General features: G+C 50.7%; 6 protein-coding genes across 7 annotated transcripts; 5 read left to right on the top strand and 1 right to left on the bottom strand.

The window, feature by feature from the left end:
- The first annotated feature begins 911 nt into the window (after positions 1 to 911).
- On the top strand, positions 912 to 2,832 carry Tango11 (transport and golgi organization 11). Of its 2 annotated transcripts, none has more exons than XM_003746461.2 (4): positions 912 to 1,385; positions 1,560 to 1,723; positions 1,831 to 1,970; positions 2,103 to 2,832. In XM_003746461.2, the coding sequence occupies exons 1-4, from the start codon at positions 1,169 to 1,171 to the stop codon at positions 2,221 to 2,223; spliced, it is 642 nt and encodes a 213-aa protein (XP_003746509.1). In that variant the 5' UTR covers positions 912 to 1,168; the 3' UTR covers positions 2,224 to 2,832. The 2 variants fall into 2 exon arrangements, with proteins under 2 accessions (XP_003746509.1, XP_028968194.1); XM_029112361.1 differs by having other exon boundaries at positions 1,828 to 1,970.
- Positions 2,833 to 3,282: 450 nt separating this feature from the next.
- LOC100899799 (ubiquitin thioesterase OTUB1) lies at positions 3,283 to 5,720 on the bottom strand. The gene is made up of 5 exons (XM_003746460.2): positions 5,305 to 5,720; positions 4,777 to 4,885; positions 4,483 to 4,633; positions 3,976 to 4,313; positions 3,283 to 3,859 (listed from the first exon to the last, which is right to left on the bottom strand). Exons 1-5 carry the CDS (start codon positions 5,459 to 5,461, stop codon positions 3,784 to 3,786), a joined length of 831 nt encoding a protein of 276 aa, XP_003746508.1. The 5' UTR covers positions 5,462 to 5,720; the 3' UTR covers positions 3,283 to 3,783.
- Positions 5,721 to 6,025: 305 nt separating this feature from the next.
- On the top strand, positions 6,026 to 7,463 carry LOC100900994 (uncharacterized). The gene is made up of 4 exons (XM_018640734.1): positions 6,026 to 6,152; positions 6,459 to 6,573; positions 7,061 to 7,246; positions 7,413 to 7,463. The coding sequence occupies exons 1-4, from the start codon at positions 6,127 to 6,129 to the stop codon at positions 7,461 to 7,463; spliced, it is 378 nt and encodes a 125-aa protein (XP_018496250.1). The 5' UTR covers positions 6,026 to 6,126.
- A 44-nt stretch (positions 7,464 to 7,507) lies between these two features.
- LOC108864665 (uncharacterized) lies at positions 7,508 to 10,230 on the top strand. The gene is made up of 4 exons (XM_018640750.1): positions 7,508 to 7,768; positions 8,002 to 8,103; positions 8,467 to 8,526; positions 8,650 to 10,230. The coding sequence occupies exons 1-4, from the start codon at positions 7,550 to 7,552 to the stop codon at positions 9,970 to 9,972; spliced, it is 1,704 nt and encodes a 567-aa protein (XP_018496266.1). The 5' UTR covers positions 7,508 to 7,549; the 3' UTR covers positions 9,973 to 10,230.
- A 505-nt stretch (positions 10,231 to 10,735) lies between these two features.
- LOC100899657 (uncharacterized) lies at positions 10,736 to 13,256 on the top strand. The gene is made up of 7 exons (XM_003746459.1): positions 10,736 to 10,897; positions 11,001 to 11,153; positions 11,633 to 11,713; positions 11,892 to 11,990; positions 12,212 to 12,309; positions 12,410 to 12,574; positions 12,743 to 13,256. Exons 1-7 carry the CDS (start codon positions 10,864 to 10,866, stop codon positions 13,118 to 13,120), a joined length of 1,008 nt encoding a protein of 335 aa, XP_003746507.1. The 5' UTR covers positions 10,736 to 10,863; the 3' UTR covers positions 13,121 to 13,256.
- Positions 13,257 to 14,720: 1,464 nt separating this feature from the next.
- Pgi (glucose-6-phosphate isomerase) lies at positions 14,721 to 19,358 on the top strand. Its single transcript, XM_003746458.1, has 11 exons — positions 14,721 to 14,942; positions 15,717 to 15,905; positions 16,473 to 16,566; positions 16,693 to 16,932; positions 17,104 to 17,211; positions 17,387 to 17,495; positions 17,607 to 17,718; positions 17,817 to 18,091; positions 18,263 to 18,408; positions 18,595 to 18,737; positions 18,865 to 19,358. Exons 1-11 carry the CDS (start codon positions 14,824 to 14,826, stop codon positions 18,983 to 18,985), a joined length of 1,656 nt encoding a protein of 551 aa, XP_003746506.1. The 5' UTR covers positions 14,721 to 14,823; the 3' UTR covers positions 18,986 to 19,358.
- The last annotated feature ends 1,478 nt before the right edge of the window (positions 19,359 to 20,836 follow it).

Raw genomic sequence — 20,836 nt, 5'->3', positions numbered from 1 at the left:
AGAGTTCCGGAGAAACCTACTCTTCCAAGGAGGACTTTCGAGGTTCCCGAGGATTCATCAAGATCTTGTTTGAGTCGCGTTCGATTCGAGATGCCGCGTTGCTGGAGTCGATATCACATTGAGTGTATATACAGTACGGGGACACAGAGACAATATATGCAATACCATGGGACGGGGGTCTCGCCGGTGAATGACTGGCACCCCCAAAGCATCAGCAAGACTTTCCGTCTCTCAGCGGCCCGGATAAGCAGTACTTTTCAAGAACCGTTCTTCATTCAAATGAGATTCTGAGTCGGGATCAGGAGGGGGGAATGCCCTGAGAAAATCGTTACATCTGGGAAGGGAGCCCTCGCGAGTGGAATCCGCGCCCCTTTCCCGTGAATGTTCGCGGCGAACCACTTTTCAACCGGCTGGGAATCCGCCATAAAGGAGGGAAACCATCGGGCAAAGCGAATGGGGAACGATGCCAATAATCGGTAGCGGAATATCGCCGGGTGATTGAGGGGAGATCGCTGGGTGATTGAGGGGAGATATAGTTAAGAATGGTAGTCGTAGTTCTGACTCGGGGTAGGCAAGCGGGATCAGCGCGCGATTCGAAAGGTTGCCGCTTTTCGCTCGTCCGCGGATGGCCGCACACGAATTGACCGTTTGATGCTCAATTTTTCGTCTGCTCCTCCACAGCTTGTCCGGACTCGGCAAGCGGCGAGTTTCTTTCGGTATTTCACCCAAGATCGGCTTGCCCCTTGCCCTTCCATTCGATATATTGAGCCGTCACCCCGTGACTATCGGATGACATCGCTCGAGACTCCGAGCTCCTCGATCCCCGACAGCGCTTTCGGCGCAAGGAGAGACTGCATACGGTCTCGAATCAGCTGCTGTTTGGGATTTCTCGAGTGTATCTTGTTGACACCAGCGAAACGGAGGGTCGAGATGAGAAGAATTGCGGAGAGGAAACAGACAGAGTTGTCACATACGTGCGTGTGCTCCTCGTAGATTCTCCCTGAGATTAGGAGAGTCGTACGCGGCTGTTGTCCGGGATCTTCAGGAACTCAGTGACTCGGGTTTCGGCAGTCGGAAGCCCTTCAACCTTTGCTGAGTTTTTTGCAACGGCAATACTTGAGAGTTTCTTCATTTCAAACTCGTTTTGAAAGATTCCAACTCGATCGAGATGTCAAGTGAATCGTCAAAGAAGAATGGACGGATAGGGGGCGGCGGGCAAGATTTCTACGATCCTGATTTCACTCAGGAGATCTCCACGAAGATGCGTGTGCCTCAGAGAATCTCAGTCGTTGATCCAGACGCGATGAAACCTATCGAGTCAATTGGCGAGCCCCACGTTACCAACAACGCTCTATTCATGCATGTTCCAGACCGGATTCTGATCGGTAGGTGATCGTAGCGAGCCGGGAGATCGCGACACAGAGTTTGCGTAGCTTTTTCTTCCCTTTCTTCCTTCCCATTCTTCCTTCGGACATGGCTTCCGAAATACCTGTGCCAGACCGGAGATGCGGGCTGTTCAGATTTGAGAGCAGAGATACAGAGCGATTGTTCCGTCCCAGATGCGGGAGGTCGCCACATTTCGGGCAGGGATCCTCTGCCGGAGGCCAAACTCGAGCGCAACATTTTCGAACTCCAAGACCCGATTCACTTGACGGCGCCGCCGAGGACTTTGACTCTGGATCATCATACTTTTCCGTCGCTCGAAGACAACACAGTCAAGAAGGTACAGTCTAGAATTCCCGAACGATAAGACGGAGAGAGCCGGGTCTCTCCCTGAATAGACGAAATCGGACGTCGTCGATAGAGACTGATGGATGAGTTTACCAGCAGGTGAAATTCGAAGAGCCATCCAATAATTTCGATGATTTCGACGACGAAAAACTCATAAATTCGACAATAGAGACACCGCCCGGCGACATTTCCCGAGACGACATCTCATCTCTCAAGAAGCAGCTCCGAGATACTCGCAGGTTAGTTGGAGGCTAAACTATCCAACTACCGGTCAGACAATCTCATAATGGGGAATCTGATCTAAAACTGCAGCGAGCCTTTGTGAGTAGTGTTCGAGCTCAGTCTGGTAATTCCCGCAGTTCTTATTCCAGACGTTTGGCTGTCCTAGAAGCCGAGAACCGAGAGCGGCAACAGCGAGAAGTCGCGTTTTGTTCTATCGCGCTATTCTACTTCATTGTGAAAGGCGTCTTGTGGGTCAACAAGACATGGTAGTTTGCCGTAGCCGTCATCTTTAGTGGGAAGGAACGTCCTGGCCGATTCGGACGATCAGGTTCTGATTCTCCGCGGCGTTCGGTTTCATTCGAGTATCAGAACGCGGCTGGCTGATCGACGATGCGGAGGATAATTCGAATCACCGGGATGACCATCGATCGACGAATCGTATTACACACCTGAAATTGTTTTAGCGCGAATTTGGACAACGCTATACGACACAGCCGCGACTACGACGACTCTACTCTCATCGACGAACTGCAGCTCGGAATTTTTTTGCCGTAGACGTGCACTCGGGGATGTTATGAAGAAGGCTCTGTTCCCTCTACTGTATTGCTCTACAGAAAGCTTAGACCAGCGATCGAGGGAATCCGCGTAAAGCAAGCCGTCCAAGTATAGCTGTGAGGAATTTCGCTGACATCATCGACGAAAAATCTCATGAACAACGAGCTGAACCTTGGATGGAGACTGAACAGGAAATATTCTGGCTAGGGATATGTAACTTCTATCGTTTGAGCTGCCTACATCATTGTCTTCTTGTACGTTGTCTCGGGAGGTTGATCTTTGTTGTAAATAAATAAATCTACGGCAAATATTGCGTCGGAAGAGCGGCATCCAGTATTGACTAGGAGCTTCACGGGACTTCCGTTATAATGTACTGTTGGAGCACTCCGAACTGACCAAAATTCATCGGAGCCCTCTGAGGAGTCGCTCCCCAGGTTTCTTGCTCCGTCTCATTCCCTACACGTGTCAGACCACAACTCGGATTTATCCACTTTCCAGTCGAAGATCTTCCCGCCGGAGCCGTGGTGTCTTCCTCCGGGACGGGTCTCACTGAAGCTGTTTGTATGATTGAATCAGACCCACCCGAACACAAATCCGTATGTGGGGCGACCCCCATGGTCATGGAATCTACCGTGCATAGAATAAGCAATTTGTCTGTACACTCCGATATTTATTAGGTCTTGGACGAACTTTAGCATCATTACATCATCACCCTTCAGTGCTCCGTTTTTAGCAATCTCACGAAGAATCGTCCCCCGACAAGGTGGATTCGTAGGGCTCGGGTCGAAGGATTCGCAATACGCGTTCGCTCCCCCTGAGGCCTTGACGCCGGAACTACAATCATCGACATAAATCGTAACGACCCAACTCTCGTCTTCGAACATGGGGAAGGATTGACGAGTCCAATTCTAGAATTCAAGGAGTCGTGGAGGAAGAAACCACATTCCGAAGTGAACAAAGCTGGAGCGGGGCTCAAGTATACACACACTCATCGTGGATCTTACCTAAGTGAAACCATCAACCGAGCTAGAGAGCGATCGGCACGAGTGAAACACTTGCATTCCCGTCTATTGTTCGAAGCGGCTGTCAGGTCCCCTTGTTTCGACTTGAAGTCGAAGAGAGATTGTGATTGCCGATCGTGCTCAGAGATGTACATCAGAAGAGGGATTGATCCCCAGATCAATCGGTCGATCAATCGATCGCTCTCTCGCTCGTTCAATCAATCATGCTATGCTTAATGCGAAGGATCGTCCCGGTTGATTCCAACCGATCTCTTTACTTTCGCTCGCTCTCGGCGTTGCCGATCGGGTACAAGATGTCGTAGTGCCCGGGTCGATAAAGCAGGAATACTCTGGAAGGAAAACAGAGTCCTCAGCGTTGCCTTCTATTATGATCAAATATCATCATCCAACATGCAGAATGAACGAACGAACGTATCGGAGTTCCACAAATCTACATTTATTTTACCTTGGCGTCGCATCGTCCGGGAATGTGTGCTGGATGACCTTTCCATCGGTCGATGCCCTGTCCATGTACAGCACTCGGACGCCGATACCCAGGCAGCGCGTCAGACCGATAATGTGAATGTGGTCCGACTCTCTGTACATAGGTTCAACTTCCTGCTTGCAGAAATCTTTGAGTGTGCGATGGCCCTCGATGAACGCTCCGAAGAAGTCGCATTCCTTCTGCAGCTGGCCCGAGGTGAGCAGACGGAGGTATACGACCAAGTATTCCGATAGCGCCCTATCATTGAAGATCGAGTGAAGTTCAAGGATGGTGGGTTTCTCCTCCAAACGACGCAACACCTGTGGAGAATAGAGGATCATTGAGCCGCAATCTCGACTCTCAGAATGGTTTGAGTTCGCTCCGCAGACGAATTCGCATTTTCGTTGCGACGAGATAGGGTGATCGGAGGAATGAGGGACATCCCCGTCTCTACGACGCGTAGAAGGGATCAAGATAGACTCCACTCACGTCGCAGAACACCTCGTGGAAATCATCGACTGCGAACTCTGAGAGTCCCAGGGTGATGAGCTCCTCCCGACTCCTGGTCAAGAGATCCTTGAAGCGCCGTAGCTCATCCCTGTCTGACAGCATAGATTCCAGATAGTTGAAACCGAAGGCTCTGCGATCGAAAAGGGAGCTTAGAATCCGATTCATTGACTTCTTCTCGAACACTTGCGCATTGGCCGTCATGATGAGATGGATGATAACTCAGCAGAGACGACATGAGCCGGAATTCATATTCAGATTCAGAAATCTCTGTACCTGTAGAAGCAATTGCCGTCGGGACGAGCTTTCCGAATGAAACCGAAACGTGATTCTAGATCCCGAAGCTTTTCTTGGTACACCGCGTCATCAGCTGCGTATTCCATCTCTGGGGAAGAGAAGCCTTATGAATGCAAGGTGCCCCCGAAGATATTGACAATGGAAGATGGAAGATCCGGGTCGTCAAGTCGGAAAGAGTGGAACAAGGTTTCAATCGCAAGCAGTCTGCTTTCCGATTTCATATCGCAAACCCTGAGCAGATGTTGCAAAATCCCGATTACTCCCGGGAATGGATTCGGATCCGGAGCCTGGAGTTCTCCGTTGGGATACCGTGGAGTAGTTTGTCAATCATAATTTTTTCCCCTTCTCTAGAGGGTCAGTGAATTCGTTCCTCCCCATCGACACGGTACCGGCGGCTCAAAAGATACATATAATTGAAAGCGGGCTCCCCCTATGCCAGCTCTTGTTCCTTCACGCTGCATTGTGGGAGGTTCACGTCGCAATTCGAATGACAGCGGTCTATCTTACCGAGGCCGGTGAGCGGTTTCTTCTGATCGATGAGAGGGATCGACTCCGATATTTCTTTTTCGATCGCTTTCTCCTGTGCAATTATTGCCTCGTCTTGATTCATTTCGGCAGCTACAGCGGTCACTGAGTTTGAACCTTCTCCGTTATCGTTTGACATCGCGCTCCTAGGTCTCAAACTCCGGTCCCAGAATGAGAGATTAATCTCACTGGAGGTGTGGGAATTTGATTCCGCAGATGATAATTCCACAGCACAAAAGGGACACGCAACTCGAAGGAGAGATCCCAATTCGATGTCACGAAATACTTTGAAGAGACTCGTCCGGGGGTAGATTTGTTCTCGTCTGCGGTCGATTCGCCGCCGCCTGTTGTATACAGAGAGTCCGCACGCGCAGGAGCCGCCGCTGCTTGCGTCGTCGTCCTGCTTGTGATCTTTGCCTACTGCCACGCGTGGTGAAGCTGATTTCCCCTGGAGGATGGAGAGACTCATTGCAATGATAAGGTGTGGATAAATCCCCTAACCTGCTGACTTCTTGGACGCAGAGCGAGCCCAGAGCCTCGAGGTATTTCGACTTTGGTGGGTCGTTGAAGCAATGGCTCGCTGTGAATTTTTCTTTGTGTCTCTGCAGGGCGTGTGTACAATTGCTAAAGACCTCCGAGTGGTGAACGATGATTAGGTGCTATTTTGAAATTTGAATCGGGAACAGGGCGGCTGTTGGATCATGTATCCCCCTGCAATGATTTAGCATGCGCGATTCCTGGAGAGTACCGTGTTGGATTGTTCCTCCCCACGAATAGGAAGTCTCGATTCACTCCTTGACCACAATGGGTCTTTCTTTGTTCCCGAAAAGGTCAGTGCTTGGGAGATGCAGAGTATGTCAGCTGAGATTTGCAGAGCTTGAACGTTCGTAGGGTATTACAAGGAAACCGGTGGGGGGAAAAGGAATAGGTGGTGCAGACCCCCGCCGATGGGGTGTCCGAGGCTGATCTGTCTGGCTGCGTCTCCGTCATGCATCGGCTCCTCGGGAGTGCATTTGGGATCGTGTCACAGCTGCTTGACACCGCGGATCCATTATGGCTCCCAGCATGGATTTCTCTACGAATTTTCCCGCAACGAACAGTAAAGCCGAGCGTAATCGAGGGGGTATGTCTTACAGGAGACGTCGACGGCGGAGGTTCGGGGAGCCGAGTCCGAAGGCTCTGGATCCGCCTTCCTTTTCCGACCTTGAGCCTGAGATCACGGTGCCAGTCGAGGATGTTGTGCTGCCTGAGGTGAGTCTTTCCCATCCATGAAACATCGATTCGAATGATTTTTTCTGTTTCCAGCAGGAATCACTCGAAGATATGCGAAGCTCGGAGCTCTTTTCATCGTTCATCATACTTTTCTAAGGCAACCCTCCGCGAATTTGGTTTTGTGCCGGATCCTATTATTTGACCTCTTGAATTCATCGCATGGACGTCTCTCGATGACCTCAGAGCCATCTTTCGAGAAAGGCTTGTGTCGAGACGAACAGAGCCTCTCCCACAGTAGCGTGCTCCGGAGGGGGGGGACGGTCTGCCCCGGACATGAAAAAAAACGGCTATTTACGTGAAAATTTCCGGAATTTCTCCCGAAAAATATTCGGACTGGGGGGCGGCATTTTGATTGATCGCGTCCGGAAGTTTGAAATTTCCGTTGAACGCCCCGGGCGCCGTGAAGCGCTTGAACGTCACCATCGTCTCTCTTCTCGTGCCTTCAACTCCTTTTACCCGTCTCTAGGTGAACGTCATCCTACCGTCAGATAGTGGATCGTTCGATGGTTCACGGATCGCACTGAGATCGTCTTCGAAGTTGTCTGGAGGTGAGAAGATTGGCCTGGGAAGTTCAACACCTCTCCAGGATCCGCTTGAAACCACGGGGCTCAAGGAAAGGACTGCCGAACCACGAAAGCTGGAGTCGCCAATGGTGATCGAAAAACCTCCGCTTCGTCGCAGCGGGCGGCATCTTAAGAATCTCGATCCGAACTCGGGTGCGGTACCTAGCTCAGGTTCACAATGATGCCCGTATCTCATCTCATGATTCATAATAGATGCTCAAATCATCCGTAAATTATCAATCGAATTCCTTACAGTTGACACGAGCTCAACCCCAAGACGAAGGTCCAGCAGACCTCAACGGTTGAGGTCGCGCGACTCATCACATCTGGGACACTGGTGGGCGCTCTCAGCTGGAGAAGAGAACTCTGGTTATAATGCGCTTGGGCAGAATATGGTCGCAGCAACGTCTCCGGAGGCTCTGACTCCGAAAGACCGAAAACTTGCCGCTGACCACTCCACGTTCCGGAGGGTCTCTGAAGTTGTTCAGCGCGAAAGCCCGAAAACCGCGATCGCAGAGGCAACAGGAGCCGACCAACGAAAGCAAGAGCTCGACATGAGGGTACCTCCCATTGAAGCCCTGCGCGGAGACCCCGCTCTCGGCCCGGATCGGGTGCGTGAACATATGAGATTACTGAACGAATTCGGCCGAGTTTTCTCTTTCTGTCGGAGGCGAACTCGAACAGTGGGCTCCCTTCAACGTTCAATTCTGCTTGGCGAGGAACTAGAGTTCCGCCAGATTTTATACAAATCAGGTCTTACAGGCTGCGTCATCGTTTCTCTGATTTTCTCCACGAGGTCGCACTCCCCATATTCCCATAATGAATTGCTTTCTCTTTTTTTCAGCTGAACTTCCAGTCAAAAAATTGCAGAACGCTGAGGAAAGAGATCAGGGCTTCGACGAGAATTAGCAAACCCAAGCCCGAAATGAAGGATTCCCGGACTAGCGTGAGTAGCAGATCCCCGACCGCGCATAACTCTTCTCTCTGCATATTTTCATATGCAATATTTGTCCGAGTTTGTTCCGAAGTTCTTCACACAGGCCATATCAATATGGCTGACTATGCGCGTACTCGTGACGGCAAAAAGTCGATGCATTGAAGAGGTTCGAGCAAGCTCAGCCCACGAAATTCTCCTGCAAGCGATGCCTCGTATCGTGTACCACACCATGGGCCCCGAGAGGAACAGAGAAACTCTCTTTGCACATTCGGAGGGATGACGTCGGCGTCGTCGTCTATCCGAATGTATGAGAGCTCTTCTTCGATGGATGAGAGAGACCTCTTTTCGTAAGATAATAACTTTGCTTTGCAGACGACCGGCCTAGACGAATATGTTCGGCGCTCGCGACGGAAAAAATCCGCTTGTATCCAGGTATGCAACCCTTGGCATAACAAAACGTGATTGGTCAGCAGGTCAAGTCAAAGCTCGTGTTCCGATTTCTGGTCTGAATCCCTCATCGACGACTTGCCGACGTCTCGTGTACTTTGGTTCCAGATCGATCTCGATGCGACGAGGGCTTGGGCGAAGGCGGACAACGGCCGATGGGACCTCGATGATGCCTGCGGAGATACGGGGGAACGCAGCGATAATCGAATCGCGCCTTCGGAGCGAGAGGAATCGACCGGCACGAGAACAGCTTTCCATGCGCCTACTATTGATAGCTTCATGCTCCATAAGGTTTCGCGAATGGAGCCGCTGAATGAATCGCTCCGACTCGAGCTCGCCCCAGAGGAGAGGAATACGGAGCGTATAAGGAACGCGTGCGACCAGATTGCTGACAATTCGGGAGGCCACGTCGTGTCTGATGTTGATATGGTTGAGACCGGATGTGAGCCGAGCATCTGGGTTACCACAAGAGCGTCGGGTGAGCTCCAAGGCTCGCAAAGAACGTCTGTGACTACTAGTACCCGCAAATGGGCGAAGAAAGCCCCCTTGACGGAGCCCGACGAGTATCGGTCTGTAGGATGTCCTCTTGAAACATCTCGGAAGATACCGAAGGATACCTCCGAGCCGCGGGAGGTTGCGATGGAAAGTGGACTTGAAGAAGCGCATGATCGAGCGCTCATCTCTGGGCGAAAGCGCTCAACTTCGGAGAACAGGAGGCGGGAGTCGGAGCGAATTGTATCGTCCCCCGCCAATGAGCGCGGGAAATGTCTAGATACCGTCCTTGATCGCTCGCTGAGGAGTCGCCAGGTTGGGGCGGGCTCTCCGAGAACGACGCTCTCTTCTGCTACTTCAGAGGGTCTCCACGGGGCATCTTCCTCGAAACCGCTTGATTTGGATCAGCTCGTCTCCCCAAAAAGACCCGAAGATTCCCTTGTAGATATTGCGAAGAGGGACGAGCGAACTCGGAAAAAAGCGGAGAGACGGGACAGGAGCAATATCGATCTTCAACAGGCTGTGCGGTTGATCAGAGAAAAGATCGAGCGGAAACGTATCATCGAGAACACTATCTACCGCCGGATAAATTTGATCTACGAAGATTTGTGGGAAAATTTTTTAGAGACTTATCATCCTGAAAGATGGCTCATCATGAAAGATGAATGGATGGCGCGAAAAGCGGAGAAACGAATCGAAGAGGAGCAGCGGGGTCTCGGCCCTCTCGACGACGGAATGGAACGTGAAGTTCAAAAAGGAACGAAAGCGGGCGCCGCGAAGTACTACAAAGAGTTCGAAGAGAAGCGAGCCAAGGAACGCAGGCGTAAGCTCGCTCTTAGGGTGTCATCGAGAAAAAATGTGGGAAGTGGAACGAGTCGACGGGAAGAGAGCAGGCGCAAAAGCCCACGGCTGCGAGAGCGCAGTGCGCGTCAGCAATGAAGCCCGTCCCTTGATTCCTCCCGAATGCCCACGAATGGTTGGAGTACGTGACTCAAGGATTTTCTTACCACTCATTTTACTTTGTAATCTCGGCAACACCAGACGAATCATGCGTAGCCACGGTGTATATATAGAGAATTCAATTTGGTTCGTTGTGCCTAAGTTCCCCGGGAAATAGTCCCTCTTGAGTCGATATTGGAATCATTTTCTGATTCGGTCGAATAGTTGACCCTGCACGCATCGCCGGGAATAAAGAAACATCCCGTACTCGTGAAGCGTGTTTTCCGTATAATCACTAAATTCTGATCCCGAATTCCGTCTTGCCCGTGCGAGTTTCGAATAGGCCGGTTTGAGGTCGGTTGCGGAGGCCGGATTCTAATCTTCTGAGCCTCTCAGCTGCATGCTGACGGTTTGCGGCTCTTGCGGAGTCCCGACCTGATAGGTACGTCTCGCTGTAAAGCCGTCCCGAACATTTGAAGGCGCTATTCGATCCTTGAGGATGAATGCTCGACATCTATCTTGGCCGACGATCCGGCAAAGTGAAGGCTTTTCCGAAGGTCTGACACCTTTCGTATCTTTTTTGGCGTTTCGCATTGATTGGGAGACTTTCAGGATTACATTGAAGAAAATTTCCGTACTGACGAGTGGCGAAGGCTTCCAGGGATATTGAACTCTCGGCGGATAGCTCGAAGATAGATTATTATAGCCGCGCGAAATCGCGCGCCAAATTCAAAGTTACGCTCCAAGCATCCTCCTTTCAAACCAGCAGCAGCAACACAGAGCTAGCAGTTGAGCGAACAGTCGGCCCGTGACCAGAAGTACGATTTTCAAAGACCGTCAAGCGCGTAAAAATCAACTGTGTCTGTCGCGTAGTACGCGTCCAAGGTATCGATGGAAATATCTCAACAAACTTCGCCACAAACAGGTTCGACTGCGAATTGTTTGGACTGGGAAGTTTCCGTTTAGCTCTACTGAGCAGAACTCTCAGTTTTTCCGAATGTTTCTAATCCATGCGAAAAACGATATAGGAACGAGCGACAACCTGAAGGAGAATACGGCTTCGATCGCCCAGGAAGAGAATGGAAACGTCGCGACCAACATTGACGAGAACATTTTGGCCGCGACGGACAAGAAAGGATCTCGACAAGTGGACGACTTTTTCAGTCAGCAGGCTCGTGGTGGTGAGCTTTTTTGGAGGATTCCTTTTTTATTCCGACAACGATCGGGGAATTCCTGAGTCTATGTCCGGGATTCGGGTTCCCAGGCTCGCGGAGCTCAGTTTTCTATGAGATCCCGAATCCTGATATCCTGATTCTCATAGATTGGGACTTCATGGATGAGTAACAGGAAAATATCGAGTTCTTGCATGAGGCTTCCCCATTTGACAGTCACTCAGGGGTCTCGAAACAACGGCGGTCCTTCTGGTCTTTGGCTTGCCCCACATCGCATTCCGCAGACTAGGAAAAGGGAAGGTCCCTCGTCTCAGGGCGCGCTGCGCAAGGGAGTCGCCATGGAATCATGCGCTGTCCATGTCAGACCCTCCCATGACGCGCAGCTCCTTGAATTCCCTTCCGCGCTGTCAGTCCTCTCCGAGTCGATTCATTTAGAAGCCTTGGAGCTGTTTAGATGCTGCTTTCAATCCGAGTCATCGTTTTTGCAGATATCCCATCTCCGATCAAGCCGGAAACCGCTAAAGCCGACGCTACTATGGAATCTCTAGACCTGAAACTCGACGACACTTGTGCGTTTCTCGAGAGCATTCATCATTATATCGGGCAACCCATGAATGCCTCCTCCGATAATATAATATACGATCGTGAATCGTCCGGGGAGCCCTTGATTCGCGATCGAGTCTGCCACGTCCGTCAATTTTCATCATAACGTTGAAGCTCGGCTCAGCTTTCTATTTTACCTCTCAGCTCCTCGCAAGCCTCAATCAGCGTGCATCCAGCCACAAGATGTTTCGACAGATCTCACCGATATGTTCGAAGTGAACATTCTTGAAACGAGCGCTGAAAGTAAGCACATCGAGAGAACGTCTCATCTAGATCAGAGCTTATCCCTGAAATCAAAATTGCCCCGATATTCTGTATTTGAGGAGGGAGAGAGATCACAATGTGACTCGGATGCGTTCCGGGAAGCGCCACGGACAAGAATTCCCATATAGAATGAGACTCGTAAGAGAACGGAGGGTTCTCGACCATCGCTTTTTCGAATGACTGATGGATACTTGTTTCAGCCGCTTCGAGCAAAGTAGACGCTGACCAGACGCAGACGGAGCTTATGAACGAGAGCGCATCATCTAGGAAAAGACCTCAAACCGAAATGGAACCAGCGGTAAGCTCGATCCGGCGTCCTATTCGCAGATGCTGAGCTCAGAGCTCAGAGGTCGAGAAGAATACAGATCGAGGAGACTGATGAAGAAGCTGAATTGCAGGTTTTCGAAGTGCCTAGGATGTCGAAGCATCCACATACAGATTCGCCACCGTTGCCTGAGTTCCACGAAGACTCCGAGCCTCTGATTAAATTCAGCTCGGATTCCGAGAGCGTGTTCCGGGTCGCTCTATCGGGAGGGAACGCTGACGATTCCGTAGAGCCCATGGTGAGTGTTCTCTCTGGAAATCAGAGCCAAGACTGGTGCTGATTCATGATGATAATTGACGCTTGCGTCGTTCTAATCTTTCGGTCCCAGAATAAACATACATATGGCCCAAAACTCCAACAGAGAGAGAGCGGAAGACGCTGATGGAAACTTCTCTCCATCCTCCAGAGTTTCCAGGAGAATTCTTGTATCCAGAGGTCCGGAGATAAGCTGGAAGATTCGGACGCGGGGAGCGCAACGTACATCATAAACTCTGATTCGGTCTCCGGGGAAATCGAGACCGGAAACGATGTTCTGCAGGGTGGAGCTATGTCTTCATCTGATGCGGGAGCTACTGATGACACGGCCGCCGCCAGCTCAAAGAAGACAGAAAACGGTAGCGGGGCTTCGGTCGGCTTGTCGCTCCTAAAATCTATCGACGAAGCTCTGGACCCACTCGTACGGGTATTCCTGCCAGTCATTCGGCGTAAGCCAGGTTTGAACACCGCTGTCGTGTGCATTCCGCTGGTTGTGGCTTCGATTGTATACTTCTACCTGAGACACTGAAGATAACTGGTCGAAAAGAATCGTTGAAACTTTCAATCTACATGTCGCATTGCTGGACCCTGTTATTCACTGAGCTTAATCCCAGTTCTTATCTCATCCAATCCAATTATTAATAAAAATGAGCGACACCATTGGATGCCTCGATTGTCAATTTTGATCAGATTTCCGCGAATCTGCGGGAGGCAGCCTCAAAGCCGAGGTAACACGCGTCATCGTCTCTTGTCTCGTGAATGAGAAAAGGAGTATGAGTCTCAAGGATTCTAGAATGCTCATCAGATACTCCCAGTGTCGATATGAGATCCCGGGGAATCGAGCGTGGCTTTGTTCAGAAGAATAAAGCTGATGCGCGACCCCATACTCCCAAAACTGAGTGCGAGCAGCGATTCTACCGGCTCTCTGAGGTTCCGGACTCGAAATGACACCGTTGTTCCGCGAGCAGCATTCTATGACGACGACCGAAGAATGACTTGGGAAATATCGTCCGCGCGCAGCTCGGAGATGACCCCTCTTTCCTCTTCCAGACTCATCCCAGGCCTGTGAGTTTGGAGGAAGCCGACCGTCCACTCCGGAGACTCCTTTGCATGGCTTAAACTCCTACCTCGGAAGTTCGGGCTGACCTATCGAATTTGGGAGGAGGGGGGGAAAAATGAGGAGCTGAGGAACGCTCGCTCTCGTTCTTGTCTTGTGTCGCGGTCCACGATCCCGGAACCCGTTCGAGACAGCCATGAAGACGACAAAGCTCGTTTCGAGTTCTGACGAGCTGACCATGGATGCTCGAAGAGACTGGGTAGCGAGCTCGAGAGGGATTGCCTGTCCAATGCGGCCACAGTTTCGGGCTCGTCGAAGCCCCGTTAGGGAATACTCCGAGCTGAGACAGGGAATTCCACCGATAGTCTCCACGGTGAAGCCCTCCTCGGTGACTTCGGTCCACTCGGTGAACCGAAGCCGCAGGACAGATACCGGCAGGGGTTGAATTGGTGGTTTAGTTCCGCTGCGAAATCTGCACTCCGCTGAAAAGTCTCGCGGAAGACCTATCCATTCCGGACAGTCAGGTATAGGGATGTAGACTGTGAACAGTGTTGGTTCGAGGTCGCTGACGCTGTAGCCTCTGACGTCCCCTTCGCTTCTTACTGGGTGTACGTGCTGTTTCCAGATTCCCGCCTTGAGAAATATCGTCTGCAATGATGTTGTTTACGCAGACACGGGAGAAAGGGAACACCTTGGACTGAGGTACAAATACGGCCAAATGAATGACACAATGAAGTTTCAAGACGATATCAATAACCATTAGGATCTTGAACGAGCTTTCCGCAAACGATTATTGAGTCTCATCACTGATGTACACCCCTTAGACCGCTTGGAATGATCAGCCGCCTGTCAATAGTCAAATAGGCGACAATATCTCGTATTCTCTTTTTTAAGCTACTCGCTTGCGGATTTTCCCCGCGCAAGGCTCCCATTGACAGAAGGAACGCATAAGTGGGATCATTTCAGGGGCAATTGAGCTCCTCAATGATAATTTCTGTACCCCCTTCCTGTGAAAATGGAGAGACTCCCCTTTCCAAGCTTCGCTGTCCCTTCTCTCCCAGAGCTGCCTCATATGTTCGCCCGCTGCAGTAGCTTTAGAGTGGCAGCCGTGGAGGTCATTCCAAACAGGCGGATATCAATTGCTCCGTGTTAGCTAAGAAGCACCGCGATCAGAAATGGTGATCCTAACCGAAGACCCAGCTTTTCTCAAGCTGAGAAGTTTGAGCCCAATAACGAAACCACTACGGTTGAAGGATTTATTCGACAAGGATCCCTCGAGAGCGGAGAAATATACGTGAGTATTGGTGGCCGATCCGTCCCTCGCGTCGAGACTCAAATCTCTCTCACGACAATCGTTCCCTTGGTTGGGACTCCTCGGAACAAGTCTTTAACTTCCTCTTCCATGCGGAAAGAAAGCCGCAGATGACTTGACACTTTGATGCTCTCCAGATTGCGTCTTCCGCGCACCTTGCGATTAGGCTCCGTGGGGCACGTAGATCTCACTCAGGTGTTCCATTGTTCCGAAAGACAATTGTTCTTGTAGTCCGCGAACGCTCAACCTTGTAGCTTCGAGAGGGCCGATAAGGCCCAATTAGAATAATGTTTACACGAAGGCGCATGATGCTCTCACTCGGCTCCATGAAATATTTGTCTTATGATGCTAACTTCACCAAAGTCCTATTGACTCCGATAGCTCTATAAGAATCAATGGTATTCAGGGAACCATGGAGTCATAGAGCTCTCGCAGCATTTAGAGCATGCGGAGAAAAGAGCCGAATATCGGTCCCAGCATCATCGGGAAACATGAAATAGGAGCGACATACAATGTATATACAGTAAAAGCTCGCTACTACGAATACGAAGGGACCGACGAAACTGGTTCGTTGTACCGAGATTTCGCTGTAACGAATGCCGCTCAACGCTATCCCTATGGCGAGCTGGCCAAAGGAGGAGAAATTCCTTGTTCGTTGTACCGAGAAATTCGTGGTAATGGGGGTCGTTATAACGAGCTTTTACTGTATATACATATATGCTTCCCGATGACGGGTCTCTTTTTCCGATTTTGAAGGCTCAAACTCCAATCTGGACCCGAAACTCTCCTGGTCGATTACTCTAAGAACTTGATCAACGATGAAATCATGGCGGGTCTCCTGGAACTCGCCAAGAACCGAGGTGTGGAGGCTATGCGGGATCGAATGTTCAAGGGCGAGAAGATCAACTTCACCGAGGATCGTGCCGTTCTTCATGTCGCTCTAAGGTTTGTGGATGATAAGTATTTTCGAGGGTCATCATGCACAAGTCGCCCCGCCCCCTGTCGCTGCAGAATACATCACAAGGGAGCTCCTCCCAATTTTCTGATAACAATACTATCATAGTTTTCTTCCTTGCCTGCTATATCTCGACCGTTGATGACATTCATCTGCATTCGCATTCTGTTTTCTTCTCCGAAGCCCTTCGCAGTCTAAGTGGTGGAAAGTCTTCGCTCGTCGTCGCGCTCTGGGTAGTTTCGGAATTTGTCCCTATTTTTCCGGCTGAGGCTCGTGAAATGCCTCAGTGGGCGAGCTCCGATTCGCCCCGAATAGTGGGAGCGAAACCCGTTACTTGCTTGAGTCCTTAATTTTGGGGAGGAACACCGATACTCCGACAGCGAGCTCAGATACAGACGACGCAAAGCATTTCTAAGCCTTTCTCCCCCGCGGACTTCGATGATGAAAAAGATGAATTTCCCGACTCAGGCTGTCTTCAGCTTTCGAGAATTCCCCATTGGTCTTTCGAAGATTCGTTCTGAACACGTGAGCCCAAAGTAATTGGTTCAAACCTCCAGGAACCGCTCGAACCGCCCAATCGAAGTCGACGGGAAGGATGTGATGCCCGGAGTCAATGCTGTGCTCGAGCACATGCGTTCATTCTGCCATCAGGTTCTGATATTTCTCTTCTATCTACTGATCTATCCTAAGCCGCGAATGCCGGCCTAGTTCTCCTAGTCTTCAGCACGATGCCCGAGCAGAATTGGAATCCATTCTGACCGTCTCTCTTCTGTTCAGGTCATATCCGGAGAATGGAAAGGCTACACAGGCAAGAAGATCACTGATGTTGTCAACATCGGAATCGGAGGTTCGGATTTGGGTCCATTGATGGTGACCGAAGCTCTCAGACCTTATCAGATCGGACCAAACGTTCACTTCATATCGAACGTGGACGGCACTCATCTTTTCGAGACGTTGAAACGAGTCGATCCCGAGACCACGCTATTCATCATTGCCTCGAAAACTTTCACCACACAGGTGAGCACACTCGAAAACGTGTCTGCTTGTGGGTCTCAACGGACCACACAAGATTCCGGTGACATGGAACCGGCATTATGAAAGTTGTCCGGTGAATGCCATCGACTATACTATGGAGGAACATCAAAGCTCGACCCGGAGAGCCCGTCATTAAACGCTATACACTCCTAGGAAACGATCACGAACGCAGAGTCGGCCAAAATCTGGTTCCTCGGCAAAGCCGGCGACAAGAGCCATGTGGCGAAACACTTCGTCGCTCTCTCGACGAACGCTGCCAAGGTACGTACGCCACGAGTGCCCCGTCGGACATTCCTCCGGGGCGCGGGACCCATCTCTTACCGAGTCCGATACCCACGTGGGAACTGGGATGAAAGTGGAGAGGGGGCGTGCTCCGAGGCCGTTCGCTGTGGGTGGCCTCGGACCTTAGAATAATTCCGCATTGCCACTCTAACAGGTCACCGCGTTCGGCATTGATAAGGAGAACATGTTCGAATTCTGGGACTGGGTCGGCGGTCGCTATTCGCTCTGGTCAGCCATCGGTCTTTCCATCGCCCTATTCATCGGTGAGGTCCAATAATGATGATATCAATAAACTACCATAATGAGATTTTACTATCAGTTCCTCTCGGAAAACGAGATACTTCGCGGCCCATTGAGCGAAAACTTCCCGATAGGCATGGCGAACTTTGAGAAACTCCTCACAGGAGCCCATTTCATGGATGAGCACTTCAGGACAACGCCGTTGGAAAAGAACATCCCGGTCATACTCGCCTTGATTGGGTCTTGGTAAGTGGGCGCCGAATGAATGATCACCGATGGCTCGTAGTACAATCTGGAGAAGCAGGTCAAGTCTAGAAGCTGAAACATTATTTCCTGGGCTTAAGGTACATCAATTTCCTTGGCGCGGACACTCACTGTCTGCTACCGTACGACCAATACCTCCATCGGTTCGCCGCCTACTTCCAACAAGGAGATATGGAGTCCAACGGAAAATACGTGCAACGTGACGGGCGAATCGTCGAACATGAAACGGGGCCGATCGTTTGGGGGGAACCTGGAACCAACGGCCAACACGCTTTCTACCAACTTATACACCAGGGGACAAAACTCATTCCGTGTGACTTCATCGCGCCCGCGAAGACTCACAACCCGATCCAAGGTGATGATCAAGTTTCGCTGCGGTTCATCCCGCTCTTGAGGAGGCGGTGGTCGATTCGATCTGATGATCGGATGGAAAATTAATCATAGGGGATCTGCGGATCGAATCCTGCTTGCGAGTGGGTTCGGACGACGGAGAAGATCATTCACTAAATTTCTTTGCACACCTCAGGGGGCATTCACCATAAAATTCTGCTCGCCAATTTCCTGGCTCAGACTGAAGCGCTGATGAAGGGCAAGAGCTCCGAAGAGGCCAAGGCGGAATTGGAAGCATCCGGATTGAAGGGGGAGGCTTTGGAAAAGATCCTGCCTCACAAGGTTCGTGGCAGTTCCACGGGAAGCAAATCTCGCGTCTCGTCGAGGATCCGATCAGTCCTCCACTGCACATTCTGATAATCCGGCTGGTTCCTTGGTCTGAGCTAAGATCGCTTTGGATTATGCGAATGCCAGAGTTTTGGTAGCGAATCGAGTGATCCGATCATTGCGAGTAATTCGGTGTTTCAGGTATTCCGTGGAAATCGACCCACCAACTCCATCATGGTCCAGGAAGTGACACCCTTCACCCTCGGCGCCCTAATCGCGATGTATGAGCACAAAATTTTCGTCCAAGGAATCATCTGGGACATCAACTCATACGACCAATGGGGGTGAGAGAATTTCCAGTAGTCCTCCGCTATCCTCGAGACTCTTACTGTCTTTGTGGGATCTGGCCGAAAAGGGGAATGACTTTCCGAGAGAACGCGCGTGATTCTCAACCAGAATTATCCTCCACAGAGTCGAACTCGGTAAACAGCTCGCGAAGGTCATCCAGCCCGAACTTGAAGGAAAAGAACCGGTTTCCTCGCATGACCAGTCTACGAACCAGCTCATTAACTTCATCAAAAGCTTCAATTAGACTCGAACACAGGACGTATTGACCATCGATCCCAGAGCCGAACGTCCCCACTAAACCCGTTCCTTCGGAGAAGACGTTTAATCAGATAATATTACATGAGATAAATCAGGCGTCATCATCGATTTTAGTGGTTGTCGACTTAGAACGCGCTTGTTGACGTGATGCGGCTAATTATGTTCGAAGTCCAGCAGCATTCTGAAGTGCAATAGTTTTTGATTCTCAACTCTGTTGAGATTAGAGCATCGTAGAGCGGGCAGTGCACACGCAAGATTCGGATGAGCGATAAAATGTTGACGTGTTTCCTTGTTGTACCATTGTTCTTTCAGAATGAACGTCAAGCGGACAATAAATAATTTTGTTGCCAACCTGAAAACGTCGAGTTTCTTCACCGGACCGCTTGCGAACGATGCCGAACCGCTCCAACGCGTGGAGGCTCTGATTTGTTCATACTGCGGAATTCGCGCGGGCTTGACCGAATCATTGCTTGCGGCACTCAGCTTTTGATCGATAGCAGGAGCAACCGTTTCCCATGAGTCACTGTGGCGATTTTATATCGTGGACTGGAGTATCTTCGAGCTAGGAGGAACACGTACGAAAGCTCCTGGGGTATTCGGCGGAGAGGAACAGCGATTCCATGTCGATGACATGACTCGATCAGTGATAAACGACCACGCAATCAAAGACTGATCTTCAAGGAACGGTGTCTCGCTAGGGCCGCTAGGTCTCTTCTACAACTGTTGGCAGCGTCTGCAAGGCGACACCTTTTTCGAGTGAGCTCAAGCGTTAAATAGTTCGTATACACCTGGGTAGTACTCCATAGAATGGATCTTCACGCACTAGAGCGAACATCTCGGAACATCGGTTCCCCTGATGTCTCCGTGGGGGAATCAGGAATCATCATCCTCCAGTACCCGGCTCCGAAAGTGTTGGCGAACAAGGTTTTTGATGACCACCCTCCTCGCGGATATTCTCTCTTCACTTGGATGTCTCGACCTGCCTCTTCAAGAGTGTTTGTTGTCAAGAGACCGTTCACTAAATTTGATTTGGTTTCAAATCGACTGTCCTTGGGAGAAACTGAGCACGTGTCGAAGTCATCGAGCCGAGAAGCGCGGTACATGGAAATATGTTCCGAGTCCGACACGGAACGTGGAGTACCAAAACCCTTACTCTCAAAAGCAGATCGAAATTCCCTCTGCTTTATTCAGCATGATTCGAAAAGGGTCAGGGGGCAGGCGGCAGAATACCGGCCACGGATCGCGATCGTGCCCCGGAAGCTAACACAGCACTCCCTGACGTTTTCCGTTATACGTCTTCCTTCGCATTGACTCAGGGGAAGAAACTTTCTGTGTAGAATAGAATCAGCCTTTCGAAATTCGCAGTCGCGGCTTTCATTGAGCCATTTACTGAAAAGCTCGACTGCCGATCACGCGACGGGTAGCCTCGCTGCGGCAGAGATCCACGCTCTACTCAGCTGAGCAATGCCCTACGGTATCGCTATCGAGAATGTTTTCTAGTATTCTTAGGGTCGGTCACTCGGCGAATAGAATGACGGCTAGGGGGATCAGAAAAGGAGAGCCATCGAGAAAATCGCGAACAGCCTTCGTCGATGAGTGATAATTATTGCAGGACGTCTGTCATTTCATTTATTGGCTCATTGAAGCGTCGAGACCATCTCAAGCGATGATTCCCGACCGCCGCAGGTCTACTCTCTTTGCCGGTAACTGAGCGAAGACACGGACGGAGTGTTTGGCTAGAGCATTTGGTCTTTGAAAATAATTTTTAGGAACGGTGATAGCAATAATTCTGCGGGCCTGTGGCGGCTCGGCTGACGGGCCGGGGAAGATGTGCGAG

Source organism: Galendromus occidentalis, unplaced genomic scaffold (assembly GCF_000255335.2).
Source record: "Galendromus occidentalis unplaced genomic scaffold, Mocc_1.1 scf7180000077497, whole genome shotgun sequence".
Lineage (NCBI taxonomy): Eukaryota > Metazoa > Arthropoda > Arachnida > Mesostigmata > Phytoseiidae > Galendromus > Galendromus occidentalis.
The sequence above is the reverse complement of the archived record's forward strand: the minus strand, read 5'-3'. Positions and strand labels throughout refer to the sequence as shown.

Bases quoted from the DNA above. Each gene is read 5' to 3' on its own strand.
- Tango11 (XM_029112361.1), top strand. From the start codon at position 1,169: ATGTCAAGTGAATCGTCAAAGAAGAATGGACGGATAGGGGGCGGCGGG. The intron at 1,386-1,559 runs GTAGGTGATCGT...GTTCCGTCCCAG, and splicing joins TCCAGACCGGATTCTGATCG to ATGCGGGAGGTCGCCACATT. The intron at 1,971-2,102 runs GTTAGTTGGAGG...TTCTTATTCCAG, and splicing joins CAGCTCCGAGATACTCGCAG to ACGTTTGGCTGTCCTAGAAG.
- LOC100899799 (XM_003746460.2), bottom strand. From the start codon at position 5,461: ATGTCAAACGATAACGGAGAAGGTTCAAACTCAGTGACCGCTGTAGCT. The intron at 4,314-4,482 runs GTGAGTGGAGTC...TATTCTCCACAG, and splicing joins TCCACGAGGTGTTCTGCGAC to GTGTTGCGTCGTTTGGAGGA. The intron at 3,860-3,975 runs GTAAAATAAATG...TTTTCCTTCCAG, and splicing joins CCGGACGATGCGACGCCAAG to AGTATTCCTGCTTTATCGAC.
- LOC100900994 (XM_018640734.1), top strand. From the start codon at position 6,127: ATGGGTCTTTCTTTGTTCCCGAAAAG. The intron at 6,153-6,458 runs GTCAGTGCTTGG...TATGTCTTACAG, and splicing joins CTTTCTTTGTTCCCGAAAAG to GAGACGTCGACGGCGGAGGT. The intron at 7,247-7,412 runs GTGATCGAAAAA...AATTCCTTACAG, and splicing joins GAAAGCTGGAGTCGCCAATG to TTGACACGAGCTCAACCCCA.
- LOC108864665 (XM_018640750.1), top strand. From the start codon at position 7,550: ATGGTCGCAGCAACGTCTCCGGAGGCTCTGACTCCGAAAGACCGAAAA. The intron at 7,769-8,001 runs GTGCGTGAACAT...TCTTTTTTTCAG, and splicing joins CCGCTCTCGGCCCGGATCGG to CTGAACTTCCAGTCAAAAAA. The intron at 8,104-8,466 runs GTGAGTAGCAGA...TTTGCTTTGCAG, and splicing joins TGAAGGATTCCCGGACTAGC to ACGACCGGCCTAGACGAATA.
- LOC100899657 (XM_003746459.1), top strand. From the start codon at position 10,864: ATGGAAATATCTCAACAAACTTCGCCACAAACAG. The intron at 12,310-12,409 runs GTAAGCTCGATC...GCTGAATTGCAG, and splicing joins AAACCGAAATGGAACCAGCG to GTTTTCGAAGTGCCTAGGAT. The intron at 12,575-12,742 runs GTGAGTGTTCTC...TCCATCCTCCAG, and splicing joins ACGATTCCGTAGAGCCCATG to AGTTTCCAGGAGAATTCTTG.
- Pgi (XM_003746458.1), top strand. From the start codon at position 14,824: ATGGTGATCCTAACCGAAGACCCAGCTTTTCTCAAGCTGAGAAGTTTG. The intron at 18,092-18,262 runs GTGATGATCAAG...TGCACACCTCAG, and splicing joins GACTCACAACCCGATCCAAG to GGGGCATTCACCATAAAATT. The intron at 18,409-18,594 runs GTTCGTGGCAGT...TCGGTGTTTCAG, and splicing joins AAAAGATCCTGCCTCACAAG to GTATTCCGTGGAAATCGACC.